Source organism: Danio rerio, chromosome 21 (genome assembly GCF_049306965.1).
Source record: "Danio rerio strain Tuebingen ecotype United States chromosome 21, GRCz12tu, whole genome shotgun sequence".
Taxonomy (NCBI): domain Eukaryota; kingdom Metazoa; phylum Chordata; class Actinopteri; order Cypriniformes; family Danionidae; genus Danio; species Danio rerio.
This window is the reverse complement of record NC_133196.1, coordinates 45,850,531-45,865,000: the sequence shown is the minus strand read 5'-3', so window position 1 is coordinate 45,865,000 and position 14,470 is coordinate 45,850,531. Positions and strand designations below refer to the sequence as shown.

The 14,470-nt window shown below is 35.0% G+C and overlaps 2 protein-coding genes across 4 annotated transcripts in view; one reads left to right on the top strand and one right to left on the bottom strand.

Annotated features, from left to right (window-relative positions):
* sh3pxd2b (SH3 and PX domains 2B) overlaps positions 1-14,470 on the bottom strand; it is an 897,647-nt gene that overhangs the window by 657,920 nt on the left and 225,257 nt on the right. The gene's annotated exons all lie outside the window — the stretch shown is intronic.
* The window catches only part of gabra6b (gamma-aminobutyric acid type A receptor subunit alpha6b), a 53,621-nt gene continuing 39,380 nt past the window's right edge, over positions 230-14,470 (top strand). The window contains exons 1-7 of one of the 2 annotated variants that reach the window (XM_002667357.8): positions 230-464; positions 574-692; positions 927-994; positions 2,145-2,365; positions 3,838-3,920; positions 4,668-4,811; positions 7,612-7,764. In XM_002667357.8, coding sequence (XP_002667403.3) covers positions 430-464; positions 574-692; positions 927-994; positions 2,145-2,365; positions 3,838-3,920; positions 4,668-4,811; positions 7,612-7,764 — 823 coding nt within the window. In that variant the 5' untranslated portion in view covers positions 230-429. The remainder of the gene's footprint in view (positions 465-573; positions 693-926; positions 995-2,144; positions 2,366-3,837; positions 3,921-4,667; positions 4,812-7,611; positions 7,765-14,470) is intronic. The other variant, XM_073935509.1, reaches the window with a different exon arrangement.

Sequence of the window (14,470 nt, the reverse complement as noted above, 5' to 3'; positions counted from 1 at the left end):
TAGGAGTATTTAAATGTTTATTAACTAATAATCAAAGTTCGCAAGAGCAGACAAAATGGCAGAACAATAATAATCATGTCAAGTCGACCGGAAGAGCAGTTTGCGGTTTGACCAAAACCTTCAATTCCCTGACAAAACTATCTTTGTCCTCTAATCTCTCATAATGCTTTATTCGATCATTGTCAAACTCCTTTGGTTCCACAGTACTCCGCCTCTTTGAAAGCACTTTAGTTTTCCATCAGTGAGTCAGAAGAAGCGCAACCCCACTGAGGAACTCCAGCAAGAATACACGCATTAAAAAAAAAAGCTTCAGGATTTACGCACACAAGCCTTGCGATTACACCAGCTCCTTTCGCACACATAAATTATGGGATGTACAACTAACACTAGTTGACAAGGGGACACTTGGATAGAGAGTGCGCGCAAAGCATGGCTTGGGTACGCACATGCCTTTTCCTATCTTGGTGAGTAGAAAGTGGTTATTTTATTTCACTTCTTCGCGCGTGTGTGTTTGTTTTTCTGCTTTGCTTGAGGAAGAACAAAATAGAAATTGAGTTTTTGGTTTGTTTACAGTGTTGGACAGGTGGTGGCAAATCCGCCAACCGAAACAAGGATATATTTGGATAACATCACGCGCATTTTGGATAGATTATTGGATGGATATGACAACAGACTCCGACCTGGATTTGGAGGTAGGCAACTGCTGGAACCACTTAGTGTATTGATGTTTTAACTTTAGGGAGTTTAATCTTTAAAATGGCATCTTAAAAATAAACAAAGGATCTTTAAAGTTTATGTAATTAGTTCTGGACTTGAGAAACTGCCTTTTTTGACTTTTTTAATGGTGAATAGTGTTAATTAGTAAACTGAGAAGACGAATTTCTTTCTTATTTTGTATTTATTTATATCCTTTTTATATACTTCAGGTCCTGTCACAGAGGTTAAAACAGACATCTTTGTCACCAGCTTCGGTCCAGTTTCTGATGTGGAAATGGTATGTGATTTAAAACCATTATATCTATACATGCAAACATAAACACAAATCCATTGTAACTGCATGTTTTCTATGCCCACTAGCCTCTAGTAGCGTTGGCTTGGCTTCATTATTCTGACATTTGGGCAGGATGTCATTATAGCAGCTTAGGGATTTTAATCTGGTTGACAATCCCTGACAGTGAGGGTCCCGGCTCAGCTTTCTTTCCTCTGTTGCACTCTACACTGTTTTTCTAGAGTGTCCAAAGCCACCTCGCTTGCCATGTGATACACTGTGACAATTTGAAAGACAGTATAGATAAGTCTCTGCCAAGATTAGTGGGGGGGGGAGATAAAAATATACCTCTCCTGAGTGAATGCATACCAACCTGGATCAGAAAACATAACCGATGACACTTTGCTGATGTGTTCGCTCATACAGAATAATTGTGGGTTGCCGTTTACATATTTCGCCATGTGATAATTGAGATTTGTGTCTTTTCCAAAACTACAGTCGTGAAAGATATACAGAAACAATTTACACCTTAAAAATGTCTCTTAAATTCACATTTAGAAAAAAATGTCTTGTTTCTAGTCCAAATGTCTAAAAATGCTTAAATCAGGAAGCATTTTCTAGACAAGCAAATGATATTGTTGAGTTTTCAGAAATAATATGTCAAAATTAAGTGTTTTTCCTTTAAAAAAAGGCTAAATAATCTGCCAATGAGGTAAGTAGTATAATCTTGTTTTTTCTTTTAACAATAGATTACTTTAACTTACCCCATTGGCATATTATTTTGCTTGTTTTAAGGAAAAACTCACTCAATTTTGGCATATTATTTCCTAAAACAAGACAATATATGTTGCTTGTCTTAAAAATGCTTCTAGATTTAAGAATTTTAGAATATTTGGATTAGAAACGAGACAAATAATAATTTTTTTTGCAATGTACAAGAACAATTTCCTCTAAAAAATTCCTCATAAATTCACAATTATAAAGAAACTGCAGGTAACATCGCAAATGCATGACATTTTAAAGTGCAAATATTTAATTTCATATTAAGTGCATTGTAAAATATACTCCAGTAATCTTAGTTTTGTTCCTAAAACTAAATGACAGTGCATGTGTGTATCTCATAAAACCCTTAAAGGATCAATCAAACGTTTCTTAGGAATACACGATGGATGTGTTTTTCCGGCAAACGTGGATAGATGACCGGCTGAAATTTGAGGGCCCCATTGAGATCCTGCGTCTGAACAATCTAATGGTCAGCAAGATCTGGACGCCGGACACTTTCTTCCGAAATGGCAAACGTTCGATTTCACACAACATGACCACTCCCAACAAGCTGTTCCGCATCATGCAGAACGGAACTATTCTGTACACCATGAGGTAACCCGCCTGCCAAAACATTTGCTCTCCAAGTCAAAAATGGACTGTGCACTTGCTCTTTATAACTGCAGTAGAAACACGTCATTTACCAGTCTACAATATATATTTATTTTATATATTCAGTTTAAGTCAGAATAATTAGCTCTCCTGTAAATTTCAAATATTACAAATTTCAATTTCAAATATTACCCAAATGATGTTTAACAGACCAAGGAATTTTTCCACAGTATTTTCTATAATATTTTTTTCCACTGGAGAAAGTCTTATTTGTTTTAATTCGGTCACAATAAAAGCAGTTGTTTTTTTTTTTAAACAATTTTAAGGTCAATATTATTAGCCCCTTTATTTTTATTATGATTGTCTACGGAACAAATCACTTAGCGTAGTTAAGCCTTTACATATTACTTTAAGCTGAATACTAGTATCTTAAAAAGAAGTTGAACATTATGTACTGTCATCATGGCAAAGATAAAATAAATCAGTTATTAAATAGAAATTAGTTATTAAAACTATTATATTTAAAAATGTCTTGAAAAAACAGACATTGAGGGAAAATATACTGGGGGAGGGGCTAATAATTCAGGAGGGCTAATAATTTTGACTTTAACTGTATTTTAATGTATATTAAATACTGTATATTCTAGAATAAACACACATTGCAACAACAACAAAAAAAACGTTTCATATCTAGAGTTTTCTAGTCTAAATATCTAAAAATTGTAAAATCAAGAAGAATTAATCCAATCAAGAAATCAAAATTAGGTGGGTTTTTCCTTAAAACAAGCCAATTCATTACTTTGGAATAACATTACTTTGTCTACCACCCTGACAGATTAGTTAGTTAAAAGAAAAGCTTACTTCGATTGGACTTCTGAAAACGGCGACACAGTGGCGCAGCAGGTAGTGCTGTCGCCTCACAGCAAGAAGGTCGCTGGTTCGAGCCCTGGCTCAGTTGTCGTTTCTGTGTGGAGTTTGTATGTTCTCCCTGCATTCGCGTGGGTTTCCTTGGGTGCTCCATTTTCCCCCATAGTCCAAAGACATGCGGTACAGGTGAATTGGGTAGGCTTATTTGTCCGTAGTGTATGATTGTGTGTGTGAATGTGTGTGTGTGGATGTTTCCCAGAGATGGGTTGTGGCTGGAAGGGCATCCGCTGCGTAAAAACGTGCTGGATAAGTTGGCGGTTTATTCCACTGTGGCGACTCCGGATAAATAAAGGGACTAAGAATGAATGAATGAACTTCCAAAAACAAGACAATATATTTTGCTTGTTTTGAAAATGCTCTTAAATGTAAGAATTGTTAGACATTTGAACAAGAAACAACACAAAAAAACTCAAGACAATAGCATTTTTTGCAGTCTACACATATTAAGTGCAAAAAATAAAAAAAGATGGCTCTTTGAAACCCACTGTAGAGTTTAAAATGCTCTGTTATTTCACATAAATTAAAGGTGATTCTTGTGATATTTCCAGGTTAACCATCAACGCTGAGTGCCCCATGCGATTGATCAATTTCCCAATGGACGGACATTCATGCCCTTTGAAATTTGGCAGCTGTAAGTGGGATAAAACCAACATAGGTTCATTCTGAAAACGTAGCCCTATATACATTTCTGGAGGTCCCAATATATAGCTAAAAATACGTATGGCGGTATGACGCCATTGCTTTTTCGTGCTTACTAGCCCACCGCTTACCTCCATATGGATAGGTTTCCCGCTGTTACCAGTTTGTCCAGTAGCTCGCCATGTACGTCAGCGGACATTAGACGCAGAGAGGAGTTGACCCCGATGACAGGGTTCGAGTCCAGCGAAGAATGATTCCATAAAGGGGTAAGACAAAAACAGAAGCCAAAAAATAAGTAAATAACAGGGTGACAATGTGGTAAAAATCAGGCTGCTGTTAGGGCTTTTCTTTTTCTGGATTGCTTTTTAAAACTGTGGGTTGTGTTTGGGGGAAAAGGGTGGGCAGGTCAATCGGTGCATTTGAATACACTATTGGTTGGGTTCAGGGAAGGAGGAGCGGGGGTCAGGTTATAGGTCAGTCAGTCAGTCGACAGCAGATTCACGCTAGAACATCAGACGCGAATGGCACTCACAAGAGAAATTTGAGATCACAAAAAACGTACACAATGGCCTCTGGTGGATTCGCGAAAACAAATAATGCAGAAAATGCGCTCTCCAGAAATGTATATAGTGGTACGTTTTCAGAATAAGCCAGAGTTGGATAAAGAGGCACATTTACACCCCTTTTAAAAGCATTTACTGATATGACTGACTTGAGTTTTGATTTGTGTCTGATATAGATGCCTACCCAATGAGTGAGATTGTTTACACGTGGAAGAAAGGACCGCTATTTTCGGTGGAAGTTCCACAGGAGAGCTCCAGTCTGCTACAGTATGATCTAATTGGACAGACGGTGTCTAGTGAAAGGTTGAAGTCAAACACAGGTATGAGATTTTTTTCACAACGCTTTTCAAACAGAAGTTGCTGAGTTGTACAAATGAAACTTGTTTAATGTGACAAATTTTCAAATTTTTTAAATTATCTTGAATGTGTGGTAACAATTTAGTTGAAGGGGTGTTCATAAGACATTTATATTCTTGACATGATACATATTATAGATATGAAAGATTTTATACTTGCTTATGCCAACTGCCATTAAGTGTAATTTACTCTGTTTTGTCATTTTATATGCAAAGATTTCCCTGATCACTGTTTTCATGTTGTCATTGTCTCATTAAAAGTGTCAATACTATGTCAAATAATTTCATAAGCATCATTAATATTTAATATTAACATTTATATCCATATATACATAATAATATTACAATAGTATTTCAGTGTCATTAATATTTAATGGTATTTAATGACATTTTAATGACAAATTTGATTTGTACCAATGTAGCTGAGGAAAAAAAAACATTAATGACACAAATTCATGACACAATTATAACACCCTTATGATAATCATGTTTATGATGGATTTATGACAATGTTATGTTGTCTTGATAGTGTCAAGTTGTCATGACAAGGACATCTAAAAAAACACTGCTAAAATTTCCACACAATTCCTTCATGTTTTCCCCAGAAAACAAAGCATTTTGTTGATTCAGCTCAAAAATAATTAGTAAATAATAAGAGTAAATGTCACCTTTGCATTTAAATTGATATTACTTAGGTAATGACACTTATGCCTAAAATATCATTCATTATGTCATGATTATAGCATATTTCATGACAGTCTCATAAACACCCCTTTAAGTAAAGTGACAAGATGAGCCCCACATCAATAAAACAAGCAGTGATATACTACTGTTTCTGTTGATTCAGTTCAGTTCACTAGTGTCAGTGTTTAAGGATGCAATATAGCTGTAATTTAGCTCCACGGAAGATCATGGTGCCATCATCCAGCCAAAGTCTATGTGGTCTTAACGATTTATCCAACTAAGTAAGCCAGAAGGCTACTGTATAGTGACCCATTAGATGTATATAGTGCATATGGTGATCCGATTACAGAACTGGAGGGAAAACAAATCAAGAAAGCCATTTTGAAGTGAACTTAACCCTTTCACACATACGATCACACCAGTGTGATTAGAACGTTAAGTATGCACGCTGGGTTCGCACTCTTTCAAGGACACCATATTCAAGGACTTTTTAAATCACTAATAATTTTAAACGGAGCACCCTCAGCATATGTGCACTGTGAAAGTCCTTCCTGTACTTCATATTTCACAACTAGTTGAATTCTATACCGGCAATAATCAAATGTGGCTTCTGAAAGAATTTGTCATAGTTTTTAGATTTAAGATTTTTTTAATTAAAAAGTTTTCTGTCTTTGAAAGTACAATTGTTGAAATAACAACATCAATTTGTAACTCAAGCACTTTCAAGGACCTCTGTTTGTTTTAAAGTACTTTCCTGGCCTTGAATTAATATGTCTGTAATTCATGTACTTTTAAAAAGCGTGGGAACTCTGCACACATCATCGACTGCTAACATTAAATTCTGACGGCTCACACTGAGGGATATAAAGAGATCTGTGGTGCTTGTAATAAATCAAAATTTTTCAGTGTTTTCAAACAAATAACATTTATTTTAAGTTTTGGACATTTAATACAATTTAAGGATTGTAAAACGCACGCTGGATAGCATGGTGGCGCAGTGGGTAGCACAATCATCTCACAGCAAGAAGGTCACTGGTTTGAGCCTCAGCTGGGTCAGCTGGCGTTTCTGTGTGGAGTTTGCATATTCTCTCTATACTGGCGTGAGTTGTTGGCAAGAGTGTGTGGGTGTTTCCCAGTGTTGGGTTGCAGCTGGAAGGGCATCTGCTGCGTAAAACATATGCTGGATAGGTTGGCGGTTCATTCCGCTGCGGTGACCTCTGATTAATAAAGGGACTAAGCCGACAAGAACTTTGAGGTTGGGGTAGATGTTAATAAAATACAATTAAATTGATATTTTAATGAATAATAAGAATAATACTCAGTATATTTACCGTTTTTAAAATTACTGTGATGGTTGGGTTTAGGGTTGGGCTAGTGGTAGACATTAATAAAATGGCTAATTTACAAAATATTATAAATAATTCTTTCCCAAAGATGGGTTGCGGCTGGAAAGGGCATCCGCTGCGTAAAAACGTGCTGGATAAGTTGGCGGTTCATTCCGCTGTGTGGCGACCCCGGATTAATAAAGGGACTAGGCCGACAAGAAAATAAATGAATGAATGAACTTCCAGCCACAGCTGTATCCCTTCTAGCAAAAACCTAAAATGATGCGTTCTAAAAAACCATCACAATAAACAAATAAATAAATAAATCACTTAGAGGGGTAAGGAAGAGTATTTAGAATTTTTAAAGGGTTCCTGTCAGACCCTGAGATTGTCTGAATGGATTCAAAAATGGTAAAAATCAACTGTTAAAACTGTAGAATGAGCCTGTTTGATTATAAGTTAAACTTAAAGTGCCCCAAAGTCCACCCAAAAATCAAAATGCACTTAATGTTTACTCAGGGTTTACAAACCTGCAATTCTATCATCTGCTGAGCATAAGAGAAGACAGTTTGAAGAACGTTCCTTGTAGGAAAAACACAAAAGTCAGTGGTTTGTTCAAAAAATTTTCTTTTGTGTTCGAAAAACGAAACAAAGTTTTTAACAAGTGAAGTGATGTACAGTTTGGGGTGAACAAAATGTTCAGTTTGGGGTGAACTATCCCATTAAGCATGATATCCTGTGTCTTTCTCTTGCAGGTGAATATATAGTCATGACGGTGTACTTCCATCTGCAGAGGAAAATGGGCTTCTTTTTGATCCAGACCTACATCCCATGCATTATGACTGTGATCTTAGCACAGGTCTCCTTTTGGATTGACAAAGAGTCGGTACCTGCAAGAACTGTGTTTGGTAAGCAGCTTTTTTTGTTGTTTTCTGTTGGGCCAACCAACACCTGACATTTTTATCAGCTAAACAACAAAAAAACTATGACAATGATCAGCTCAGGTACCCCTCATGTGCTTTATTCAATGTTAAATGCTAATAATGTGAGTTTGAATGCTTTTTTACTAGATATTTATTGCCATACTACTGAAAGCAGCAGCAGATAATTCACCTCAGATCTTGAAAATAAAAGTAATTGTTTGCGATTGAACTTTAGAACTGTGATTCAGTGCAGGCTAACACATATCAGTGATTCAGCATTTGCATTTAATAATGTTTAAGAGGTTTAATATGTATTAATTAGATTTTAAACCTTACCATTTCGTCGGAGTGCAGTAAATGCACTATTCTGTGCTTCTGAATGGCTGTATTATTGTTCTGTCATGTTTCATCTCATCACATTTTGTCACGTAGTGACATTCCCGCAGAATATCATCAGCATTGTTTTTCAGATAAACAAGAATGTTCACAAAGCATGTTTCTTAAATATCTTCGAACATACCATGGTATTTTTATGCTTTAGAAGAGTACAAAACTTACACACAGCACCTTTATGGCAAAATAGATAATAGTTCACTGATATGTATGCTGTTTTAAAAGGTAGGCAGCAACAGTGTGCCTTCTAAGATCATTATGACCTTCTTTTGGCCAAACTCCAATGTGTTTCTCACATAAAATGCAATCGCATAGCAACAAGCTCAGTTAAAAAAAGGGAGAAATGGATGCAGTGGTTAAAGTGATCAGAATTAATTCATTCCACACTAAAAGGAGCAGGTTGAGCAGACTATACATTACGTAAAACAGATCGCAGTGCTTTATCTCCAGGTTTTTACGTTTTGTGCATTGATATAAAAATTATGATTTTGGGGCCTTGAAAATGCAGTTGTTACAAAATATAATACAATTAAATATTTATTAATTAATAATAAAGAAGTGACCAAAATGAGGTCAAGTTATTTAGACCAATAGCTCAGTAAATTCAATTCAATTCAATTCAATTCAATTCAATTCAATTCAATTCAATTTAATTTAATTTAATTTAATTTAATTCAAAAAAAATTTTAATAATAAATAAATAGTTGGTATTTAATTGCATTTTAATACAAAACTGAACGTTTCGTGCTTTTACATAACAGTTATATTTTTGGTCCCTGCAAGTGCAAAGTTTTAAAATTGTAAATAAAATAACTTAAATTATATTAAATTTTATTAAAAACGTAAAATAAAATAAAAAATTAAATAAATGAACGAATAAATAAATATTTTAATAATAAATAAATTGTTGCTATTCAATACCAATTCTAATAAAAATTAAATCATTTGTGCATTTACATAACAATTATGTTTTGGGTACCTTAATGTTTTCGAAACTGCAAACTGCAAAAAAATAAAATAAAATAAAAAATAAATAAATAAATAAAATAAAACATATTTTTAAAAGTAAATAAATTGTTGGTATTCAATTGCGTTCTTATACAAAACTGAACTTTTTGTGCATTTAGATTACAGTTACGCTTTATGTCCCTAAAAGTGTAACGTTTTTAAAACAGCAAATAAAATAAAATAAAATAAATTCAAATAAAATAAATAAAATAAAACAAAAGTAAAATAAGATAAGATAAAAAATAAAATAATAATTATTTTTTATTAATAATAATAAATAAGTAACCAGAATTAGTCCAGTTATTTAGATCATTAGCCCAGTTAATTTATTAAGTGTTTGTGCATTTACATAACAGTTATGTTTTGGGTCTTTGAAACTGCAAATAAAATAATAAAATTAGATTAAATATTTTAATAATAAATAAATTGTTGCTATTCAATTGCATTCTAATACAAAACTAAATCACTTGTGCATTTACATAACCTTTATGTGTTGGGTAAAATAAAATAAAATAAAATAAAATAAAATAAAATAAAATAAAATAAAATAAAATAAAAAAAAATAAAAAATAAATATTTTTAATAATTAATAAATTTTTGCTATTTAAGTGCAAAACGTTTTGTGCATATAAATAACAGTAATGTTTTGGGACAAATGAAACAAATTTACTCAAATAAAATCAAATAAATAACTAAATAAATGTATTAAAATTATTACACTGTGAAGTCATGCACATACAGATTGCATGTTCACTCTATAGATTAATGCAGTTGGAGTAACTGCTTTGTTTCTACAGGATAACATGTAATCTTTAATCCTGGTGCAAATGTGCATTTCTGAAACTCATTATACAGCAGCAGTTGTATGAGAAACATTTAAAAAAAGGAGGTAAATTGGAAAACTAAATTCTTTTATTTCAATGCATCGTTTTCATGACTCTAAAATTGGTGTACATCTTGTGTTATTCAGCATGAAGCCTGTTGAATTGTTATACTAAACCTATATGCGCTGCTTTACCTTTATTTGCATTGTTTGTTTATTAACTCAATGGAATATAACTTGAGTCTCTCGAGTGTTGCCGCCCATGTAAAGTGTTCTAAATCAGTCACTTATGAAACTCCATTTCTTTACAAGGCAGCAACCATACATGTTGGATCTCACCCATAGAAAGCAGAAGGAGGCGTTTGTATTATAAACACAGCAGATTTGAAATAACCGAATGTACGTTGAAAAGTTCCAGCACAGTTTAAAGCGAAGAGTTGTGAATTGTTAGACTGAGGCTGAAAGTTCTCATAAAAGATGGTGCCAGCATGAATATACATCACTGTGTTTCTTCATAAACAAAAGAAATCCAGATGAATTTGCTAAGCAGTCATTTATAGCTCGATGAGATGATACTCGTTTTTTTTTTCCTGTTGGTTTTTATGTAGATCTCCATTCTGCTTCATTATCTTAATGCACTCTTCTTGGCAGCTGTTGGCAACGGTCCTAAATCACTTAAAGTGCATTGGCCCTTGTTCTGTGGCGGCGCAGGATAAAAGCAAACATATTGAGATCCTCTTCCTTTCCTTCCTCTGTTGGCTCAGTTTTCCACGTAAAATCAGAGCACAGTTATAGAAACATGAAACCACTCAGATTTGATGGAACAAAGTGATTGGGATATCTTTGGGTAAACTTTAGTACTAAATATTGTAACTTAAAATCATTCATTCATTCATTTTCTTGTCGGCTTAATCCCTTTATTAATCCGGGGTCGCCACAGCAGAATGAACCGCCAACTTATCCAGCAAGTTTTTACGCAGCGGATGCCCTTCTAGCCTCAACCCATCTCTGGGAAACATCCACACACACATTCACACACACACTCATACACTACGGACAATTTAGTCTACCCAATACACCTGTACTGCATGTCTTTGGACTGTGGGGGAAACCGGAGCACCCGGAGAAAACCCATGCGAAGGCAGGGAGAACATGCAAACTCCTCACAGAAACGCCAACTGAGCCGAGGTTCGAACCAGCATTTTAACAATTGAATTTTTCCATTTTTGAATCCGTTCAGACAATCTCAGGGTCTAACAGAAGCACTTTTAGCTTAGCTTAGCATAAATGATTGAATCGGATTAGACCATTAGCATCTCGCTCAAAAAATTCGGTCTCATGGTGCGTATGGTCTAATCCCTTTCATTGATTAATGCTAAGCTAAAAGAGACATAAAATTAAAAGCTGATATTTTCATGGTTGACATGGCTAGGAACTATATTGTCATTCTGGCGTAATAATCAAGGAACTTTTTTTTTGCTGCCGTATCATGGCTGCAGCAGTAACAATGATATTGCGCAGCACTGTTACCTAGGTAACTAGCAGGGGACTATTTTCAGGTGCTGTGTATGCTTATACATATTACAAATTGTTGAAACTGTTTTTGATGCTAATGGTCTAATCTGATTCAATGATTTATGCTAAGCTAAGCTAAAGTAACGAAAAATTAAAAGTTGATCATTTCTTGTTTGACATGGCTAGGAACTATATTATCACTCTGGCATAATAATCAAAGAACTTATTTGCTGCAGTACCTTGGCTGCGGAATGAACAATATTATGTATCGCTCTTACCTAGTTACCTAGCTGGGGACTATTTTCAGGTGCTGCACATGATTATATATATATTGTAAATATTTAAAAAAAAATGTTGATGCTAATGGTCTAATCCGACAATTTAGGCCAGGGATCACCCAACTCGTTCCTGGAGGTCCGGTGTCCTGCAGATTTTATCTCCAACCCTAATCAAACACAGCTGAACAAGCTAAGCTGCATATGATTATATATATATATATTTAAATTAGCAAAATAGTTTTTGATGCTAACGATCTAATTCGATTCAACGACTTATGCTAAGCTACGCTAACACCAATGGAAAATTAAAATTTGATTGATATGGCTAGGAACTATATTGTCACTCTGGCGTAAAAATCAAGGAATTTTGCTGCCATACCACAACTCCAGTAAGCACATTAATATTATTCAGTGTTGTTGGGGACTATTCGTCGGTGCACGCATGATTATATCAAAATAGTTTTTGATGCTAATGGTCTAATCCGATTCAATTATTTAAGCAAAGCTAAGCTTAAAGTGACGTAAAATGAAATGTTGGTATTTTATTGATTAAAAATACTAGGAACTATATTGTCATTCTGGCGTAACAATCAAGGAATTTTGCTGTTGTACCATGGCTGCAATAAGCACAATAATATTACGCCACGCTGTTACATAGTTACCTAGATGAGGACTATTTTCAGGTGCTGCATATGAGTATATAATTTAAATTATTAAAATAGTTTTTGATGCTAATTGTCTAATCCGATTCAATTATTCATGCTAAGCTAAGCTAAAAGTGACAGAACATGAAATGTTAGTATTTTATTGATTGATATTACTAAAAACTGTAAAAGGATTTTTTTAGCTAAGCTAAAAGCGACAGAAAATTAAAAGCTGATATTTTCATGGTTGACATGGCTAGGAACTATATTATCATTCTGGCGTAATAATCAAGGAACTTTTTTTTTGCTGCCGTATCATGGCTGCTGCAGTAACAATGATATTGCGCAGCACTGTTACCTAGGTAACTAGCAGGGGACTATTTTCAAATGTTTTGTATGATTATATAAATAAGATAATTTATCAAAAAAAATGCTTTTGATGCTAATGGTCTAATACAATTCAATGGTTTATGCTAAGCTAAGCTAAAAGTGACAGAAAATGAATTTTTTTTTTTTTTTTTTTTGATATGGCTAGGAACTTTATTGTCACTCTGGCGTAGCAATCAAGGAATTTTGCTGTCGTGCCATGGCTGCAGTGAGCACAACAAAATTACGTATCACTGTTACCTAGATACCTAGCTGGGGACTCTTTTTTCAGGTGATTTGTATGATTATAAATATTTTAAATTATCAAAATATGATGCTAACGATCTAATCCAATTCAATGATTAATCCTAAGCAAATTTAACGAGTTGGAAGATGAAACGTTTATACTCTCTTGATTGATTTGGCTAGAAATTATATTGTCAGTGGGGCGAGGCAGTGGTGCAGTAGGTAGTGCTGTCGCCTCACAGCAAAAAGGTCGCTGGATCACTGGTTTGAACCTCGGCTCTGTTGGCGTTTCTGTGTGGAGTTTCCATGTTCTCCCTGCCTTTGCGTGGGTTTCCTCTGGGTGCTCCGGTTTCCCCCACAGTCCAAAGACATCCGGTACAGGTGAATTGGGTAGGCTAAAATTGTCCATAGTGTATGAGTGTGTTTGAATGTGTGTGTGGATGTTTCCTAGACATGTGTTGCGGCTGGAAGGGCATCCGCCGCATAAAAACTTGCTGGATAAGTTGGCGGTTCATTCCGCTGTGGCGACCCCGAATTAACAAAGGGACTAAGCCGACAAGAAAATGAATGAATAAATATTGTCAGTTTGACATTATATTCAAGGATTGTTGCTGCCATACCAAAGGTGCGCGCATGAATTGTTTTTAATGCTAATGGTCTAATCCGATTCAATGAATTATGCTAAGCTAAGCTAAAAGTGCTCCCGCCAGACTCAAAAATCAACTGAATGCATTTAAAAATGTTTAACTTGACTATTTAACGCTGGGGGAATTGTAAAATGAGCCCATTTCCACACAAAAAAGTGGATTGTTGCTTTAATGTTTAATTTGTCATTGTTTTTTCAGCTATTTAACTCTGTATGATTGAACGAAACATCTGTCTTCGTGGTCTCCCACTTGTGATTCAATGGGGCCATCATAATGAGTGCATTAAGCAATTATAAGTGAATCTATAACCTACAGCTAAAGTTTTTTTCTCTCTATGAGAGAAACACATCAGCCCGAGACAACACATCAGCATGAGACAATTAAAGCTCCTGCCAGCTGGCGTATTCATTTTGCAGAGGGTAAAGTGGGTGAACCATTTCTGGAATAATATTTGAACGTTCACTAACAACATGGGGCACTATTCAAAACTCTCATAGATGCCTGGATATGTAAATCTTTTGCTGAAAAAGTGACAGCTATAGTATAAAAATGGCTTTCTCTGAGCGAGGTGTTAGTTACACCAGAGAGTTGTTTCAGCATGCAAACACCGCTCATGTGGAGAGGTGACTAACCTACAGTATGTTTCTCAGTTCGGTCACGGGTTCTGAGGTGAGAGTGTGAATCCTGTGAAAAGAGACGTGAAAGACAACTTAATACAGTGTAAAGAAGAAAAAGGAGCGAGAGGTTCTGACAAATGACTTGCTTTAGCTA